Source organism: Solanum dulcamara, chromosome 4 (assembly GCF_947179165.1).
Source record: "Solanum dulcamara chromosome 4, daSolDulc1.2, whole genome shotgun sequence".
Lineage (NCBI taxonomy): Eukaryota > Viridiplantae > Streptophyta > Magnoliopsida > Solanales > Solanaceae > Solanum > Solanum dulcamara.
The window spans coordinates 3375511-3393579 of NC_077240.1; the positions used below are offsets into that span (position 1 = coordinate 3375511).

The 18069-nt window shown below is 33.3% G+C and overlaps 3 protein-coding genes across 4 annotated transcripts; 1 reads left to right on the forward strand and 2 right to left on the reverse strand.

Annotated features, from left to right (window-relative positions):
• Positions 1 to 125: 125 nt before the first annotated feature.
• Positions 126 to 3043, reverse strand: LOC129885528 (protein ALP1-like). Of its 2 annotated transcripts, none has more exons than XM_055959830.1 (2): positions 1429 to 3043; positions 126 to 290 (listed from the first exon to the last, which is right to left on the reverse strand). In XM_055959830.1, the coding sequence occupies exon 1, from the start codon at positions 2816 to 2818 to the stop codon at positions 1460 to 1462; it is 1359 nt and encodes a 452-aa protein (XP_055815805.1). In that variant the 5' UTR covers positions 2819 to 3043; the 3' UTR covers positions 126 to 290; positions 1429 to 1459. The 2 variants fall into 2 exon arrangements, with proteins under 2 accessions (XP_055815805.1, XP_055815804.1); XM_055959829.1 differs by lacking the exon at positions 126 to 290 and adding an exon at positions 905 to 1214 and having other exon boundaries at positions 1429 to 3042.
• Positions 3044 to 4474: 1431 nt separating this feature from the next.
• On the forward strand, positions 4475 to 10005 carry LOC129885529 (zinc finger protein ZOP1). The gene is made up of 6 exons (XM_055959831.1): positions 4475 to 4687; positions 5860 to 6060; positions 7014 to 7137; positions 8283 to 8378; positions 8460 to 8864; positions 9427 to 10005. The coding sequence occupies exons 1-5, from the start codon at positions 4679 to 4681 to the stop codon at positions 8822 to 8824; spliced, it is 795 nt and encodes a 264-aa protein (XP_055815806.1). The 5' UTR covers positions 4475 to 4678; the 3' UTR covers positions 8825 to 8864; positions 9427 to 10005.
• Positions 10006 to 13469: 3464 nt separating this feature from the next.
• On the reverse strand, positions 13470 to 14741 carry LOC129884514 (uncharacterized). Its single transcript, XM_055958808.1, has one exon. The coding sequence runs from the start codon at positions 14588 to 14590 to the stop codon at positions 13592 to 13594; it is 999 nt and encodes a 332-aa protein (XP_055814783.1). The 5' UTR covers positions 14591 to 14741; the 3' UTR covers positions 13470 to 13591.
• Positions 14742 to 18069: the final 3328 nt, after the last annotated feature.

Below are 18069 nucleotides of genomic sequence, written 5' to 3' on the forward strand. Positions count from 1 at the left end.
CTTCGTCACTATAACATTTTTTTAACAAAGTTTTGGACAGCAAATAAACTATCTACGAGTTAAGTAGACTTCGAAGTATACTGAATGGGGAAGGGATATTACAGCACAATATCTTCTACTAAAAATAAGTGGTCGCAAATGAGTATTTAGCTGTGATTTCACACGAAAAATATCCAGTTTCACGTCTTTATCTGAAGCATAAAGTTGGAATGTACAATACAAAATCCCCCATTTCCATAAAACTGAACTTACTTCCTTTCACCTCGCTCACCCGTCCACCAACCCTTTCCCTTCCAAAGTGAAAACAAAAGAAAATGTTTTAGTACTACAGCAGATTCCACAACAAATGAAAAACATGACTTCTTTATCTTTTTACTTGGGTGAGGAGTTTTAAATTGCATTAACATCAAGCTGTGAGGAATATAAAATTGCACTAACATCAACCTTTGGATTTTGCAACTCAGGCATAATTTCAAAACAAAATACAAGGCTTCCTTTCTTTTTCTGCCCCCCTTACCATGAGCTTTTGATCTTCCAAAAGTCGGAGAAATCAAGCAAAAAGAATCAAAGTCATAATGGCAATTAGGTAAAGAAATGGCTTCCGCTTAACATATGGGGATCATACAAACAAGAAAAGCACATTGGCCGTAGTTTTACATTCTCCAATGTTGCAGTAAATCAATAGCATTGAACCATGAAATTATCCACAACTGGTGAGAGCCAAAACAACATAAAGCTCAATTGCACTAAATTTTATAATTTCAGTGTCTACATTGGCATATACCAAATGCTGTGTGGACTTGCCTAAGAGTAGCTTCTCATCCATTTAAAGATTTTAAGGATTACTAATGTGTGGGCTCCTTTAGGGTAGTTGTCTCATTATCACTTGAAAGGGGGGAAAAAGAAGAAAACTACTCCAGATTTCATAAATGAAGAATCAATGTATGATTTTATATCTCAAGCTTATGTATGGTCAATGACTCCGGATGCTGCCTTCTAACTTAGGTCAAGCAAATGCAGAAATATAGACAACTAAAAGGTCATGATAGTCAGAATAAGGTAAAAATGAGGAGCTGAACAAAGACAGATGCATATGTGCTCATGAATCACAGACAAGTAAATCTTTCTATTTCCTCCTCCAGCATAAAATCTTTCGGATAGGAGCAGGGGTGTTACCCTGTGCACACCCCAAAGGATAGCGGCTGCAGGTTTCCCTTGTCATCAAAAAAAAAAAAATCTTTCAGATAGCAGAGTTAGAACGTAGCAGAATTATTCCACAATGGAATCAATATATTGTAAATGTTGAAGTACTTTTAAGGTTAAAACCTAGACTATAGGCAATATTCAGTACATTGCTACTCCTTGTCAAAGAGCAATATCAACTACCATGAACCAAAAACTAGAACTAACAAGTAAAATTATCCTTACATCAAAGCAAGCATCTTTCTGAAAACTCTTCTCATCTTGATGAGAGCCGTTGATATAGATCATCAGCCAAGGCCTGCCTCGCGCTTCCACCACAATAATAGAAAGACTTCTCATTCTCTAACACCCTTGGAGGGGAACCATTCTCTTCTGGCTCCCCCCAAAGTTCTGGCTCCGGCTCCCTTGCAATCTGACACAAGTTATGCAACACACAACAAGCAACAATAGTTTGGGGTGCATGACTGAGTCCCACATTCAAATTCTGAAGAATTTTCCACCTTCCTTTCAACAAACCTATAGCTTCCTCAACCATCTTCCTCCCCTTTAACAAGGCCTCATCATAGGCATTCTCAGCAGGTGAGCCAGTCCTATTCCCGGAAAATGGAGTGAGCAAAAACGACAACAACGGAAAACACCAATCCCCAATAATGTAGGGCCTCACATGTTCTCCTCTAACATTAACCACTTTGTCCCAAACAATATCATCAGAAATCAACCTATTATACAAGAGACTATCTCTAAAATGCGTAGCATCGTCAAATCCACCTGGGGCTTTCACACAAACATCCCAAAAGATCTTCTTGTGATCAGCAACAACCTGAAGTAATATGGATGGGAACCCATATCGGCTATAGTACATGGACGAGTTAACAGTTTCGGACGGAAGATGCTGCAACCTCACGGCCGTTCCATCAATAGCTCCACATATATTGGGTAGTGAAGTCAGCTCTTGGAACCCTTGAGTGGTCTCCACAAGACGCCGTCGACTCACCGGAATCTTGATAAACTCCGGGTAAAGCTTAGTAGCCAAGAGTCTGGTGACCATGTTAGTAATTTTTGAGATCAGGTAAGGTTCAAGGCCATAACGGGTAGCTAGGGTTTTAGCAGAAAAGCCGTGGAAGAGTCTAGAAAGTACCATAGCAACGGCGTAATCAGAAGGTAGAGAGAGTTGGGACTGGGTAATGTAGGGTTTCAGCTTATCAACAACGGTGGTGAAAACAGGATACGAGAGTCCGTAAAGGGAACGCCACTGAGCGTCACGGAGAGGGGCTTCCATAGCCCAAATATGTTCAGTGGAGAGGGCACGAAAGGCGGAGACGGAGAATTCAGCGGCTGCGGGCGATGGAGAAGAAGGGTTGTTATTAGGTGAAGAAGTGGAAGTTTTGGGTTTTTTCTTGTGTGGGTGGGTAGCGAGGTAGGAGAGAACGGATGCGATGGTGAAGAAGAGGAGAGGGGCGGCGGAGGTAGAGGTGAGGAGGGAAGTAGGGGATGTGGGTGAAGCGACGGAGGAAGAGTAGGATGAGGTGGAATCGGAGAGAAGAGAGGTGGTGGGGTCAAGGTGGTTGTGGAGGTGAAGAAGATTTGTTAGCATCAGCAGGAAAGATTGATCCATTGTTGCGGGTCGACTTTGCCGGAGACGACCGACAGGATTTGCAGCCACCGGCGGCAATGTCAATCAAGACAATTCATATTTGACGACGAGTGGGAGGAGTGGGGGTGGAAGAATTAATAGCAGAAGAGCAAATAAGTCCATGTAGTTTCGCAACGTAGCAAATAAGCCCATCTTAGTGTTTAGTGCAATGGAAATTTAAGCCATCTTAATAGAAATTCATTTTCTTTTTTAAAAATAAACTAAAGGAGTACAATGCTCCATTTGTTGTATAAAATTTCACATTACTAAAATAGTTTTTGCATAATTAACATAATTTAATTTTGATATTGATCGTTCTGTAAGCACCATTATTATGGCAATGAATGCCTATTTTTTACTGCTTCATGCTCATGATTTTCAAGTTCATTTTGGAATCTTTGTACATGGAGATAGTTGGGTAAAAGTCATCGAGGAAGTGTGTATAAAATATGTCCGTCTATAATTACCCGCAATATTTAAACTTGTTTTGTGATCAATGACGAGTCCAAAAAGTTTGCGAACAATTTTCTTCTCAATTATGTTAACGGTCTACAAATTAAATTACACTCATGATAATTAGCATTAAAAAAATTATGTACATCATATAATTTGCCAGCGAAGGATATATACCTTACGTCTAAGGTGACTTTACTCATGTGTGTGACTTATAGAATAAGGATTCGAGTCATGAAAACAATTATTCATGAGCAGACCTAGCCTATAATAAAGAATGCACATGCACTCATTAACTTAAAAAGAATATTCTATATACATCCGTGTATATATATATATATATATATATATATACCTTAAAGAACTATCGTATAGTTTTAAAAAACTCAAACACATCTATTAGATTGATTGTGCTTCTTTGGCTCTTTATGCAAGTGGGTGGCCCAACTTCGGCGGCAACACACAGCACAATGTACTAAAGTTAATGGAAGATTGAGTTATATTTGTATTAAGATAGATTGTGTTATATCACTTACTAGAGTGTGTCCTTCTCTGAACTCTATTAACACAATATTTTGTACTTTTTTTTATTGTTTACTTTGTTTTTTAGGTCTATGAACCAAGAAATAACAAGTCATAGTTTTCTTTAAGTTTGTCTTGTAAAGCTGTAATTCTTTATGATTAAAAAATCACTTAATTTAAATTATAATCTTATTTTGATATTTAAATTTATGATTAAAATTAAAAATATAACTCTTGAAATACAAACTATTACACATAAATGAGTACCAAGGGAGTTTAAATAATGCAATATTTATTTTCCAATCTTAAATTATGTATTGGTAATATTATCACAACTAATGGAGAAATTTACATTTCCTGTTATGTAAAACGTGAGTAAGTTTATTCATAAATCAATGTATAAGAATTAAGTACAATTCATTTTAAAATTGATATAAAGTCAAGGAAATAGGAAAATGTTATCAAATGATGGTGTATAATTTTATTGGATCTTTTAAAAACAGACTCTTTATCTTCATGAGCTGATGATAAAATTTGTGTATATTCTATTTTTTCAGACTCTAATTATGGATTTTATGTGGATATATGTTGTTGTTGTTGTTGGTGTGTAATTTATTTATTTTTTCTCATTTTTTTGTTGGTAAATCGTTTCTCTCCTGCACGAAACAAATATCTCAAAACGGATCGGTCGGGGCCCGAATCCGAGTTCTTTTATTTTATTTTTTGTTCCTCAAATTAAATCTACTTCTTTGGTTCAAAATTAGGGTTCAGAAGAAAAGGCCGTTGATTTTGAATAGGGAACAAATTTGAGCTTGGGAATCACCGTCTTCTCCTTTCATTCCATCCATTCTTATATCTGTTGCAGCCATGACTGAGGTATGGCTCTGCTAATCTTTCATTTTTTCTTCAACTTCAAAATAACTTTTTCCCCCATATTTCTACTTGCGAATTCCTACTAATTCTATCTAGATGATAGGAATGGTTATTTGTGGTTTCTTTTTGTGGACTTCTGATTGATCAACTGTGTTAATATTTGATCACTTGTGAGATAGGCTCAATTTGGTAAAATGATTCAAATTTGTGAATTGGTAATCTTTGAAATATGACTTGGTTCAGATATGAATTATACAGTAGAAATTATGTTAAAGAACATTCAAGAAATGGTTAAGTTGTCATGGTTGAGGAGCCACTATTGACTATTTAGTTTGTCATGCACCCTTAGTTGAGCAACAGATCAAGCAATGTGAAACCCTCTTACAAAAAACATAGACCACTGTTGAATTAGTACAGAGTTTATGATTTCAATTTGAATTTTTATCAATGATGATTATCTTTCTCTGGGGTTGCTTATAGTGCTTCCTTCTTCATGATTATTTCATTGTACATTTGTTAAGTGTAATGTGTCAATGTGTCCGCTCACATATTTCATATCGTCTATATTGTCTAGATTTTCACTTTTCAATTTTTGGTTTTCATTGTTTTTTTTCCCTAAGTTGTTTTCCATTTCACTGGTTCTTTGAGTTGTGCTGGATAAGTATGTTTGGTAATAGGGTAATGCACTTTTAGTGTTTGGATTAATTTGCAAGGTCATGATCTTTCGTGTGTTGTAGAAATCGAAAGCAATATTCATGTTGTTTTTTTTTGTTTTGGGGATTTTTTTTTTGAAATTAGCTGTTTGTTTAGTTTCTAGTATTCCTATAATCATATTTAGCTACGGACATTTGGAATTCGAATAACTAACAACAATTTCATTCCATCCATTACAAAGTTTTTGTTTCTTCAATCATCTTTTAGTTGGGTTTGCTTTTGTTTCTGATTTAGTTCTGCTCTACCTTTTTATTATTGTATGAGAATGTCCAGCCTTTTGCCAGAATATTGTGCATATTTCTTGTTTCCTTAACCTGTTACTTTTCTGTATTTAGATTTCTTCTTCTTTCTTCTCCAATATCCAATTACAGAACCAGAGATAATTATACTGATGTTTACTTTCTTGTGATGAACTTACAATTTTATAAATATGGCTGTTTCTTATTTTTCTCATTGTACAGTTTTGGGTTAGCCAAGGAAATAAATGGTGTGATTTCTGCAAAATCTTCATATCGAACAATCCTACGAGCATTAGGAACCATGAACTTGGTACGCGTCACAAGGAAAATGTGGGCAATAGGCTCAACACAATGCGACAAGAGAAAGCTACAAAAGACAAAGAGTTAAAAGAAGCAGCCCGTGCGCTGGAGCAAATTGAAGCAGTAAGTGCTATTATATTGGGATATATGTTACATATAAGTTTACCCATTTATGACAAGGGATTTCAGTTTTCTGATAACAAATGATAGGACCTGTGGCTTAAATTTTGATGTCAGTATTTACCATCCAAAAGAAGATACAACGGTTATGAAGGATATGTAAATGGTTTTACATTATCTCTGTGTGTGTGTGTTTATATTTATCTAAATTTGAAGCGCTTCATCTATACCTCGGAAACATTCTCTTTTGTGTGTGCAGATCATTTAATGTTTCTTTCTGTAATTACATATATGTTCTAAAACACTTAATTTAGAAAAAAAGTATCTGTTTTAAAAATTGTTAAGGCAATCTTCTTTAAGTACCATTACTGCAATTCCTCCACTAGGTGAGGTCTGCTCAGCAACTAGGGGAGATTAGTATAATTTCATGTCCAAGAGAAAGTGTCTTTGAGGGATATTCTTCTTAATTGTTTAATTAGCAGGTTATGTAGCTTCTCAAAATATGCTGTTGGTACCAACTTATTTTATCATAAGATAGCTCAAAGTGGAACACTTGACTAAATGGATATCCTGATTAAAAAGAAAAGATATCTCTTGATGTGGGTAAGCAAGTAGTGCAATAGCTGTCGTTCACAACCTGTAGACTGTAAAGTACATAGCTCTGGACATTTGCATGACCTCCTTTCAGGGAAGATGCATTTCCTCTCTCCCTTAGAAATGCAGCTTTATCTTTCATTTGTTTCTGGAATAATTGACATGATCTTTATTGCATACATTCTCTTAAGCTTCCACGAATAAAATTTTGTAATTCTTTCATTTGGTATTAATTTTTCTTTTACATGAATTCATATAATTTTGTCTTTTTGACTTGTTTTATAGTTTAAAGCAGAACATTGAGGAAATTTTGAATGAACCAAAATGTGATGGATTAATTACGTCTTTCTTTTATTGACCAGAAAGCGCAACGCAGCTATCAGAAGGATATGGCTCGAGTTAAAGAGGCCAGAAGTATCAATATACAGGCCCTGGCTACTCATGATAATGGTCAAGCTACTACCAAGGGATCTGCTGTATCAGAAGGTGTTCAAATTCTCTGCTGTCCTATGACATTACACCTTTTACTATTTGGTTATAATTGTGTTGACTCTGAATTAGACACATCATCTTCCAATTGGTTTCAAGTAGAGATACTTTTCCAAACAAAAGGAGTTGGTTATAAACTAGAGATATCTCATGAAGAGTTCATAGCTTGTATCCATTTGTCAATTTTGAGAAAAAAACTTTTACTATGTTAAATTGCATATGAGTTAAACTATCATTTGACAATATTTCAGTTCTCCCACTTAATTATCTGGATTGCAGTCCTGATATTTTAGGTTAAATAACTCTTTTAACTTTCATGAATAAAGAAACTACATGTTTGTTTCTTCCATTTTATTTATCTTATTATCTTCTTGTTGTTACTGCTTGTTATTTCTGCTTCATTTTCATCTCTTCTTGAGTGTAGGGTCTATCAGAAACAACCTCCCTACCCTTAGAAGGTAGGGGTAAGGTCTGCGTACACTTTACTCTCCCCAGACCCCCCCACCTGTGGGATTATACTAGGTATGTTGTTGTTGTTGTATACAAAAAAGTAATCTCTGCTAGTAGTTTTTCATTCTTGTTGTTTGGTTTTTGGTTTGCTAAGGTTTTTGTACCTACTACTGATTCTTTGCAATTCCTTCGCGACCACCTTGGTTAATGCAATGTTGCAGCTCATGGTGTCTACAGGATACCTTGATTACGTTATACCAAAACAATAGGCAAAGTTAACAATCCACTTCTTTTCTGGGAACCACTCTATCAGGTCATTAAGTGACAATATGAACAAAACATCCTCCCTTTCTCCATTTTTCAGAATACTACTGTTCTGTTTCCCTATGATAAGTTTTTTAGGGGGGTGAAAATTTCCCGTCTTAAAGAACTTGCTCATTTTGCTTTAGTGGCAAAGTTCTCTTCTATGTTAGGGGATTGAAAGGGTGGTGAAGTGAATAGGAAATTAACATTGCTAGGATGGATTCTAACTGTATTGACAATTAACACAAAAGGTTTATGTTGCCTAAGAGTTCCTTTCTCTCCACATTTAGGCTATTTACATCACTTACTTCAAGGTTGAGTCAAAATGGTGGTCTTCTTAATGTTGTCTTGATAATTGTATGACCTAAATCTGTGTCTTTTAATAACAGAATGGGAGTATGACAGCTCATCTGGCTACTATTACAATCAAAGTAATGGATGCTACTATGATCCTAACTCCGGCTTCTATTATACAGATGTTTTAGGTAAATTTGCTTTCCCAGAGCTCCGTTAAGCTACCCCACACTTTTTTCTGGCAGCTTGTCTAATAGAATGAAATGTGACAGGTAGGTGGGTAAGTCAGGAAGAGGCACTTGCTGCAACTGAAGTTTCTTCAACGTCCATTTCAAAGACAAAGACACCTTTAGCAAAAGTACCTGTATCAACAATGGGTGATGGATCTTCAGAAAATAAAAGCACAGAATCTCCTCTAAGTGGTCCTCCACCAGGGCGTGTTGTTTCAACCCCTCCAAATCCCACGAGATCTGTTAAAGGTAAACCTTCTTCACTGATGGTTAACAAAAGAAAAAGGGAGAATGTGAAGCCAAAATCTGTCACTGAGGAGGAAGCAGCAGCACGCAAAGCCAGGGAAGCTGCAAAGAAGAGAGTTGAAGAGAGAGAGAAATCACTGCTTGGTCTTTATAAGCATTGATTTGTGTATGCTTTATCAAACACTTTCTTGCTGAAAGGAGGTGAGTTTTCAGTATGAATTGTGTCTAGTCTGAATTTTAAACTATCAGTCAGGAAGCTATCAAGGAGCCATATTGGGTCTTTGTATGCTTGTAAGACTTTACTGTGGTGTTGTCGTCAGGGTGCCTTGTTGGGTCATTTGATGTCCCTATATTTTAGTGAATGATGTTCTTTATGGGAAATTCTATTTTGTGCTAAAGATGTACACTTGTTTGTTTACTTGAAATGTTTGTCGCATTTATTCACTTTACATATTACCTTGTTAGACCACCAAGGTTGTTTTATTGAATGATTGCATTGTCTTATTAGCTGGAATCTTCTGATATGCAAATCATTAGGGAAGCTCTCAACCTGGCTTTCCAATTTCCTAGGAAGTACATCTTGCTGGTGTAGCACAGTAGTAAAAATGTTCTACGTGTTAGGATCAGGTCTCTATTTTCCTAATTTCATTTTCTCCTCCATGAAAAGGAAGAAAGGGGTCAAGGGCTGTTGTGGCTTTATTATTGGTCATTAGAATTGACCACAGGTGTCATTTGAGTATTTTTCATCTTATATTTAATGCAGGAATATTTGATGAGGTGATGCCAAACAAGTGTGCTGAGGATTGTTCATTGGCATTTACAACATTCAATCATCCAAAATTCATCTTCACCTTACACAATGTTAGTCTGAGAAGGTGATGTTACTGTTTCGCCAATTACTTGACCGACAGTGTATTATATTAGATCCCCTACACAAGGAGTCTGGGTGAGATATGCAGCCTAATCTATTCATTCATTTCCAGTGAGTGAGCTACCATTAGCATCACAAAGTTGTATGGTTGTAGTATCATGTGCGGTTTCTCCAAGTAAAACATTTCGCTTGTGTGGCTATATAGCCCAAAGTTGTAAAGAGTGCAATGCAAATGGAGATATTTGGTTCAAGAACGAAACTGATATCTTATTATTTCCGTTCTGTTATAACCTGCCCTGTTGAGACTTTCAAGATCAAGTTATCCCTTTGCATTTTGTCTTCTCCACCGCCTACCCACCTAATTCAGAGAAATTGAACGAAAAAGAGACACTTCTTGTTTGCTTTTCTTTTCCAAGTTGTATTAAACATTGTGTTTATTGACATTGACTTAGGTGGGTCAGTTTTATTTGACTTTGAATGTCAAATAAATCAGCCGTGACTGTGAAACTAGTAGTCATTGGTGTTCCAGTGGGTTCAGTCACGTGGTTGACTGATGCATTTTGAACTTAAAAAGTGCTATAAATGCCTCAACAGTACGAGCTCTTTGTGTTTGTTTCTTTCTGGACATCTGATACTTGTAGTACAATGGGGTCAATGGGTTCACACAAGTCTCTCGTTTCATTAATTGTTTTCAGTGCTGTATTGACTTACGCTATGAAAAAAATGCTTAAGAAAATGAATGCAAAGACACAAACTTTAATGACTTAAAAGTGATGTAGAGTATTCATGCTGTTATAATCTATTCATGTGGTAACACCGGATGCAGATAAGTACTTTCGAGTCTTACTAAGTTGATATTTTAGTTTTACGTATGAGTAGCTTGAGATTTGATTTCTAATAAAAGAAAAATCGTGTTTTTGAGGAGCAAAACTGTTTCTTTGTCTAGTTATATTTAATGGTATAAAAGAGTTTGCACAATTTTGCGAGACATGGCAAAGTTCTCATTCGAACGAGTTTCTAAGTTTACATAAAATGTTTGAATATTTAGCATTCAATAAGGTTATCTGGTCATTAGTTTCATGGCTTTTCTTTCAGATCAGCTTTTATTCTTTTGCTTTCTTCCATAAATAATTCTTCTGCAATGTACTTTCCTCAAAGGCAACAATAACGATTAAACGTATTTTGCAAGTTCAATTTCGAATGAAAAATGAATCAAAAGGGATAAGACGTTCAAATTGTTCCTATACTTCTTTTATGACAACTAAAACGTCAACATTTTTACCTTATTTTCCTCCCAAAAAAAAACAGTACATCTGTGAAGAACACAAATTATAGTAACAACCACCGACACAAACACTGTAAGGTCATGATTGTCATGTTAAAAATAAAAATAACAAGTCTTTTATATATATATATATATATATAATTTGTAACACCAAATGGTCCAAATAATTGCATCCACCTCCGTTGATGCTAATCTAATCCGCCATTTACTCCCTAATCTAATCATAAGAATATATGGTCGATTTTAAGCCAAAGTAAATCAAGAATAGAAAAGAAAAAAAACAAAGAGAAAAAGCTAAAACATATCACATATAGTTATATTCAATGAATTTCATTTCTTTTTCATTTGAGTAACATCTAAAAAAGCTTTGATTCCCGCGATGGTGGTCGTTTACCCTACAAGATTAACTATTCCTTAAATAAAAGTTTATACCAGCGTAATGATGCTACTTCCCCCTAAAAAAAAGCACAAAGTTCTCTTATAATATTTTAGTCATTGCATTATTTTATTTTGAAAAAATTATTGACACTGTAGTACAACATTTTAATTACAACTAACGAAGTAATTAAAAATGAAAATGATATCAAAAGTTGGATTAAAGTGTTGAGTATATAATCAAAATATTAATATATACCATTGAGCTGTAATGGCATGGAAATTAATTTTGTTATGCCAAAAAAGGTCTCATTTGGCAACTAATTAATTTGTTTATTTGAAATTTATAAACAACTTGGCACTTCCTTACACACGATATAAATAATTAGTAAAAAATAATAATTAGGGTGGGGGTCCTAATTGCTTAATTGAACTGTGCCAAGTAATAGCAATAGCTGGACCATAATGAAAATTGTACCTCTAGGCTTCGACTTTAATTACTTGTAGTTTGTGTACTGGTCCATCCATATTTATTCAGGTAAAGTTTTGATCGCAGATCGATAAATATTACGTCTTTCACTATTAAAATAATAGAAATTAATAATGGACTAATTTTGTAGTTAAATAAAAAAAATTATCGAATTATCAGAAAATTTTGTTAGTTTAAGATTCTTGAATGGCCTATATTTTATCTTACAGTATGTACTTTGTCACATTATTTTTATGCAACCTTTTGTGGACTTTATTATATTAGATAGTACATGAATCCACACAAGTATGGTTGTCCACCGGCCGAAAAATATTTGTCATGATGATCTACTTGGTCATGACCTTCTAATATGAAATATTGTAATAAAAATATCAACATATACTTTATTCCATCTCAATTCAGATTCTTAAGGGGAATGCCATGGAGTTCCTTTTTTCCAAACCCTTGCAATCTAACTTTAAATTATAGGATATAAACGTGAAATACCATTGAGGGATATGGTGAACTTCTTTCACTCTAAATTAGAAGTCTCGAGTTTGAATTTTAAAATGGAGAAATCATATTAGAGAGCACTTACGTTATTAAATATATAGGTTTTCAAATACCAAATGATTATACCTAGAGAAAAAAAATGCAAACTTTAAAAAATAAAAAATGCTTTAGAAAGGTCTCATATTATTTGATTATTGATTTAATGCTAGATGAAATAACGAATGAAATCGTATAATTAGTTCATAACTTTCTCGTTTCAAAAATAAGTCAAATAAGAGGTACAACCAATTACGCCCAATTTTAATTTAGCTTTGTAGGATATTTAGTTTTAAAAACTGTTAAAAGTAATTTAATCATCAGAAAGGAAACAACGAATACTAATCATGCCAAAGATTCCTAAGGTAATTACTAAGAATCTTAAATTATTCATTGCAATTTTTTTAATAAATGCACTAAATTTAAGCCGCAAAAAATTGTAAAGAAATAAAAATCTAGATACTGATTGATTGTCCGGAGACTTCATGTGGATAATCCTAATAAGAATGTGTAGTATAATATAAAGAATGACAGAAATAAGTTAAAATAAAAACAAACATTTGCATAGTTCTAAAAATGGATTTTTTTTATGTGCAACTAAAATTTTAAAACAGATATGTAAGTTCATAAGACGTGCCATCCATAAAGTACACATCATGATATATAATGCATAAGTGAAAGAAGATTGGAAATTATAGGAAGAGTATATTATTAAGTAATAAATAAGTAGATATATCAATCATTTTACAACTATTATTCTATTATAGTGAAGCTCTCATATGTACTCTTACGTGTTAACTAGGACCAATAAACATTCGAGTCTAAAAGTAGTGAATCATCTATAAGAATTGTGATGGATAGGTAGTATCGCTTTATTTTTAATAACTGATTTTGAGTTTTGAGTTTTAAATAGGGAAAATTTTTGTTAGAAAGCATATTTTCGACATCATGCGAATTTATAATAATTGAGGCTTCTCAATGTGAATATTAAATATTGAGTCAGAACATTATTATAATTTCATAAATGAGTTTTGCAAAAGTTCGAATGTATTATTTTTTATGGAGTTTTGATTTAAAAGAAGAATACCAATGAGGATTATAAAGAAGACAATAAAATAGCAAAATACGAAGAGAAATAATTGTAATCTTTAGTACTATTCATACACACAAGTGTATGAAGAGGATTTTGGCAGCGAACGTTTTATGCACAATAAAATTCATCTAAAATACACAAAATATGAAAATGTAACCACTCTCTGTTTTGTATTTTAAAAATATTTTTCCAGAGAGAAATATATATGTAACAAATTAATTTTCCAAGAGGAAAATGATCAAATGAGTAACAAAATTAAGGGGAAAAAATTACAGAATGTGAAGTATTAACGACGAGTCATAGACATAGAATTAGCGACACTTTTAGAAACAGAATCCTGCAGCGCTGCATTGAAGCCTAAGCAACCCAATAAGCCCTGTTTGTATGGTAAAAATGTTTTCTTCTTCATCTCTTCTGATATTGCTCTGTTCATTGTGTAATGCAATTCATGGGCAGAAACGGGTCCTTTTTTTCTTGATCTCACACTTCCTGTTGATCTAAAGCTCGAATTTTTAACATCTTCTTCATGGGTTTTCTTCAACAATTCATATTTGTTTAATTGTTCTGTACTACTTGGTCGACCTTCTGAAGAACTTCTGAATAGCAACAAGTCTTTGATTTTCCATTTTTTGGACCAGAGTGAGATCATAGAAGAAACTGAAGAAGACGAAGAGGAGGAAGAGGAAGAAGAAGATGACGAAACAGAGGCGGATTTTTTCGTGTTGTCTTGACTGCTTTCGTGATCAAATAATAAGTCGGAAACTCTCAATTCTTTGCTCTTGTCCAGATTCTGATTTCTTCCCATTTTTGAAATCTTTTGTGGGTCCTCTGTTCGACTCTGTTTTTGAAAAGCTGCAACAAATGGGTCAAAATCCTTCTTCTTGTGTCGAGGGGAAAATGTTTCCTTGAACAATTTCTTCGGTGATTTTGGAGAATCGATGTGTTTTCCTTCATACTGAAACCGTGGGGGTGGTTTCAAAGGTTTGATCTTTCCGCAATCAAAGAGCTCATCAGCTGCAGATAAAGAAATCCTTTCCAATTGCCCACTGAAATCAAAAGCAAAATCTTCATCATCTTCATCTGGGTTATCTTTCTCTTTTGGGATTTCTTCCCAATTGAATTCATCGTAAAGAGGGGAAATCCGAGTAGGACTAGCTGGTGCACTGTAAAACAACGTGGCAGCACGTGGAGGACTTGACGGAGCACTCATGTAAGGAGTAGTACAACCACTATCGACGTTGAAATCCACCGGCGCCGGAGATGGCATCATCACCTCTATCTCCATTTATGCACACCAACTGTTTGATGTTTTGTTTTAAAGAGAAAAAAAGAAGAAGAGAGAATACTGAAATTTCAGTTTTAGAAAAACAGGGGAAGAGAAGAATGATATATAAGGAAAAGAGAAGGAATTGGCAATGGCTATGGGCCAATGACAGAGACAGAGTCGCCTTTTCATATGTTTGTTTTTATGGACTTTTTCCCCCCCGATGATGAAGACTCATTAGCAACTACTTCTGAAAGGACTATTTTGCCCCTGTTTCATTTTGATAAATGGTGTGTTGTGATAACTTCTGTAGGGGTTTTATTGTCCATTTAATTAGAAAACAAACAAACAAAGGGTGACGTAAGAATCCGAATATTTTGTGATTTTACCGTTTGATTTCCATTTTAAGTGTTTTTTCCCTTTTTGTTTGAAGTTTAAATTAAAGGATAGAAAACTTATAAGCTATGATGATGAAAAAATTACGGCTAGATTAAAGTCAGCTAAATGCAGGTAGTGGATATCTAGGCTGACATACACATAATAATCTTCTTCTTTTTTCCTAAATGAGGAAGAAAAATAAACAAAGCAAAAAGGATTTAAAAACAAAAGAAGAAAAGAAATGTGAAGAATGGATTAATCAAATTCAACTTTCACTCGATCATGCCGATAAGTTCAAAGAATAAGAGGCTAAAAATGTATCAACTGTCATTGATTTAAATCTAATTACTCTGTCTTTCTCTCCTCGTATTATTTTGATTTATCTATTTTAAATTCAATACGATAAATTTAATATTTTAATTAATTTCACGAAAAAATTGTTATTTCTTATAAATAATCTCTAGAAAACCTCACCTCACCTTCAGAAGCAGAGCTAGAAGCCCGAACACGTATTCGGCCGAACCCAACATCACAACTCATAAAAGTAGATTTCTGACTTCACTTTGCTCACACTTTCAAAAATTGTTATTGATTATCACTTTTTGGCTGACCTTTTCTTCTCCCGATAAAAAAATACACTAATTTTGTTTCCCTTGTTTAATTAGTTTGATATTTCTATATTTGATTTTTTTTTCTTGCAAACTAATTAATGCCTATGTTTTCAAATTTTCAAAAATATTTTCTCCCCGATTCTTGAATGACTTTCAATCAGAACGGTTACAGGAATATCACCGCGTGAAATAATGATGCCCATAATATCATGCAGATTTTAACGAAAAGTCAGATTTGCATTTTTATTGATGGATTTATTACTAGGATCAAAGCGTTGAGTACACAATTAGTAGTAACGTATATGTAAGCACTCATTAACTTCAGACTTCTTATTTTTATAATTAATAATTAACTACTACCCTAACCTTGATTAATAAGGCAGGTATTACCATTGTATTTTTTAACCACTAGTTTCTTTGTAATTTTTTGTTTGGTATTATATTTCATGAGTCATAACTCAAAGCTAGTTGAATGATCGCGTTCCCGGAGCGAATTATATATTATCATTGTGTTTTATAATTAATAATTATATTTTACTTCAAAAAATTTTGATACGAAAATGAATTTAGTCAAATTTTAATGTAGATATCGAATAATAGATTGGATAAAAAAAAAAAAAGAAGAAGCTAGTTGCATGAGTGTATGAGCCACGTTGGGTGAGCCATAAATTGACTAAGAATGGACAATGATATTCTGATAGAATATATCATTAGTAGATCATAATGTTTTCTTAATAAATAAATAAATTAACTTCATGCTTTGGAGAATTTTTGGTTTGCTGAGAATATATTAGGTACATAAATTGGTCTACATTTCATGTGAATGGTCTCTATCAATTATAATATTATTGTCTAACACATGATTTGCATTTTAGCTAGACCAGTATTCAATCTTATGAGTAACTTTTATGGTTTCTAACATATGTAATATGAGGCACGAATTTGAGATTTTGAGTTCATAAAATAATAATTAGATTTAAAGTCAAATATTTATATATTAACTATTTTTTTAATATAAATATAAAATTTGAATAAAAATTACTAAATTCTCTTAAATTTGCGGATAAAAGGCTAGATCAGCCCCTGATTATTAAAATAGTTCTTGCGGGTCAAAAGGAACAAACTAAACAATACATGTAAATGAGATTTGATTTTGTAGTGCTTTAATTACAAATTTATTTTTATATTTTTTTACAAGAAATTTTAATTTTTATACATAATAATCTTCTATTTTTACATATATCTTTGAGATCTAACAATATTATTTTCGGCTATTCAACTCATATATTTATTGCCAGTCAATTTGGGCATGACTCGAGTTAATTAATTCGGTTAAAAGTTTGAGTACATGCAAGAACGGGTCATTTGCATTTTTTCTTATTTTGTGTTGGTTTTTTATTTAGGGCTCTTATAATAAGTACTAACTTTTTTTTCAAGCATAAAATTATATTTTCTTATTATAATATTCTATAAGTTATGTTTCACGTAATTTTAGTTTCTAAAGAATTTATATTTTATTGGACATAAGTTCAATTAATAAAAAAATTTCTTTTTATAAATCAATTCATTTAAAACGGCAAAAATAAAATATCGGTCCATTTAAAAGATAAAAGGGACAATTTCAAATATATATACTAAACTAATTAGTTTACAACAAATATAATCATATTTTATTTACATAAAAAATAGCTAAAAATCATAGAAAATATACAATGACTATACAATATAGCTTGCAAAAGTAATAGAAAATATACACTAACTATACAATATAGATTATTTATATATGAGCTATACACTGGAAACAGCCTCTGGCAGAAATGCAAGGTAAGGCTGCGTACAATAGACCCTTGTGGTCGGGCCCTTCCCCGGACCCTGCGCATAGCGGGAGCTTTAGTGTACCGGGCTGCCCTTTTTTTACACTGAATATACATTATGTTACATTCTATACATGAAATATATACTGAGTATACATGAAATATACATTGAGTATACATGAATATACATCGAATAACTATTTTTTGGTAATTAAAATAATAGAATAACCATCAACTGTAATTACCCCAAGATAAAATATACTATTTATATACACATGTATTAACAAGGTTATTTTATTTGTTTTGTTTATATGACAATGATAGAGAAAGGTGGGGGTGGGGGAGAGATGTTTTTCATGCTTTGGTTTGATAATTGAACGAGTTACATAAAAATAGTCATGATTTAGCTGAGTAATTGTGTAATGATTTATTATTTTGTTCAAATTGACCAAATCCATATTAGACAAATTTTGGATAGGTGATGACCCATCGCTTTTTATCAATTGTATCATTTTAATAGTATTTTTTTATTTATTATCTATGTTTACTATTTAGACAGAATATCCTCCCCCATCAATTTTAAATTTAGTCTACCTAACCATATAACCTTCATGTCGATACTTGACAAGTGAGGGTTGCTCAGTTGGTTAAGCACCTCCACCCACAATCGGTAGGTCCTGGGTTCGAGTCACATTGG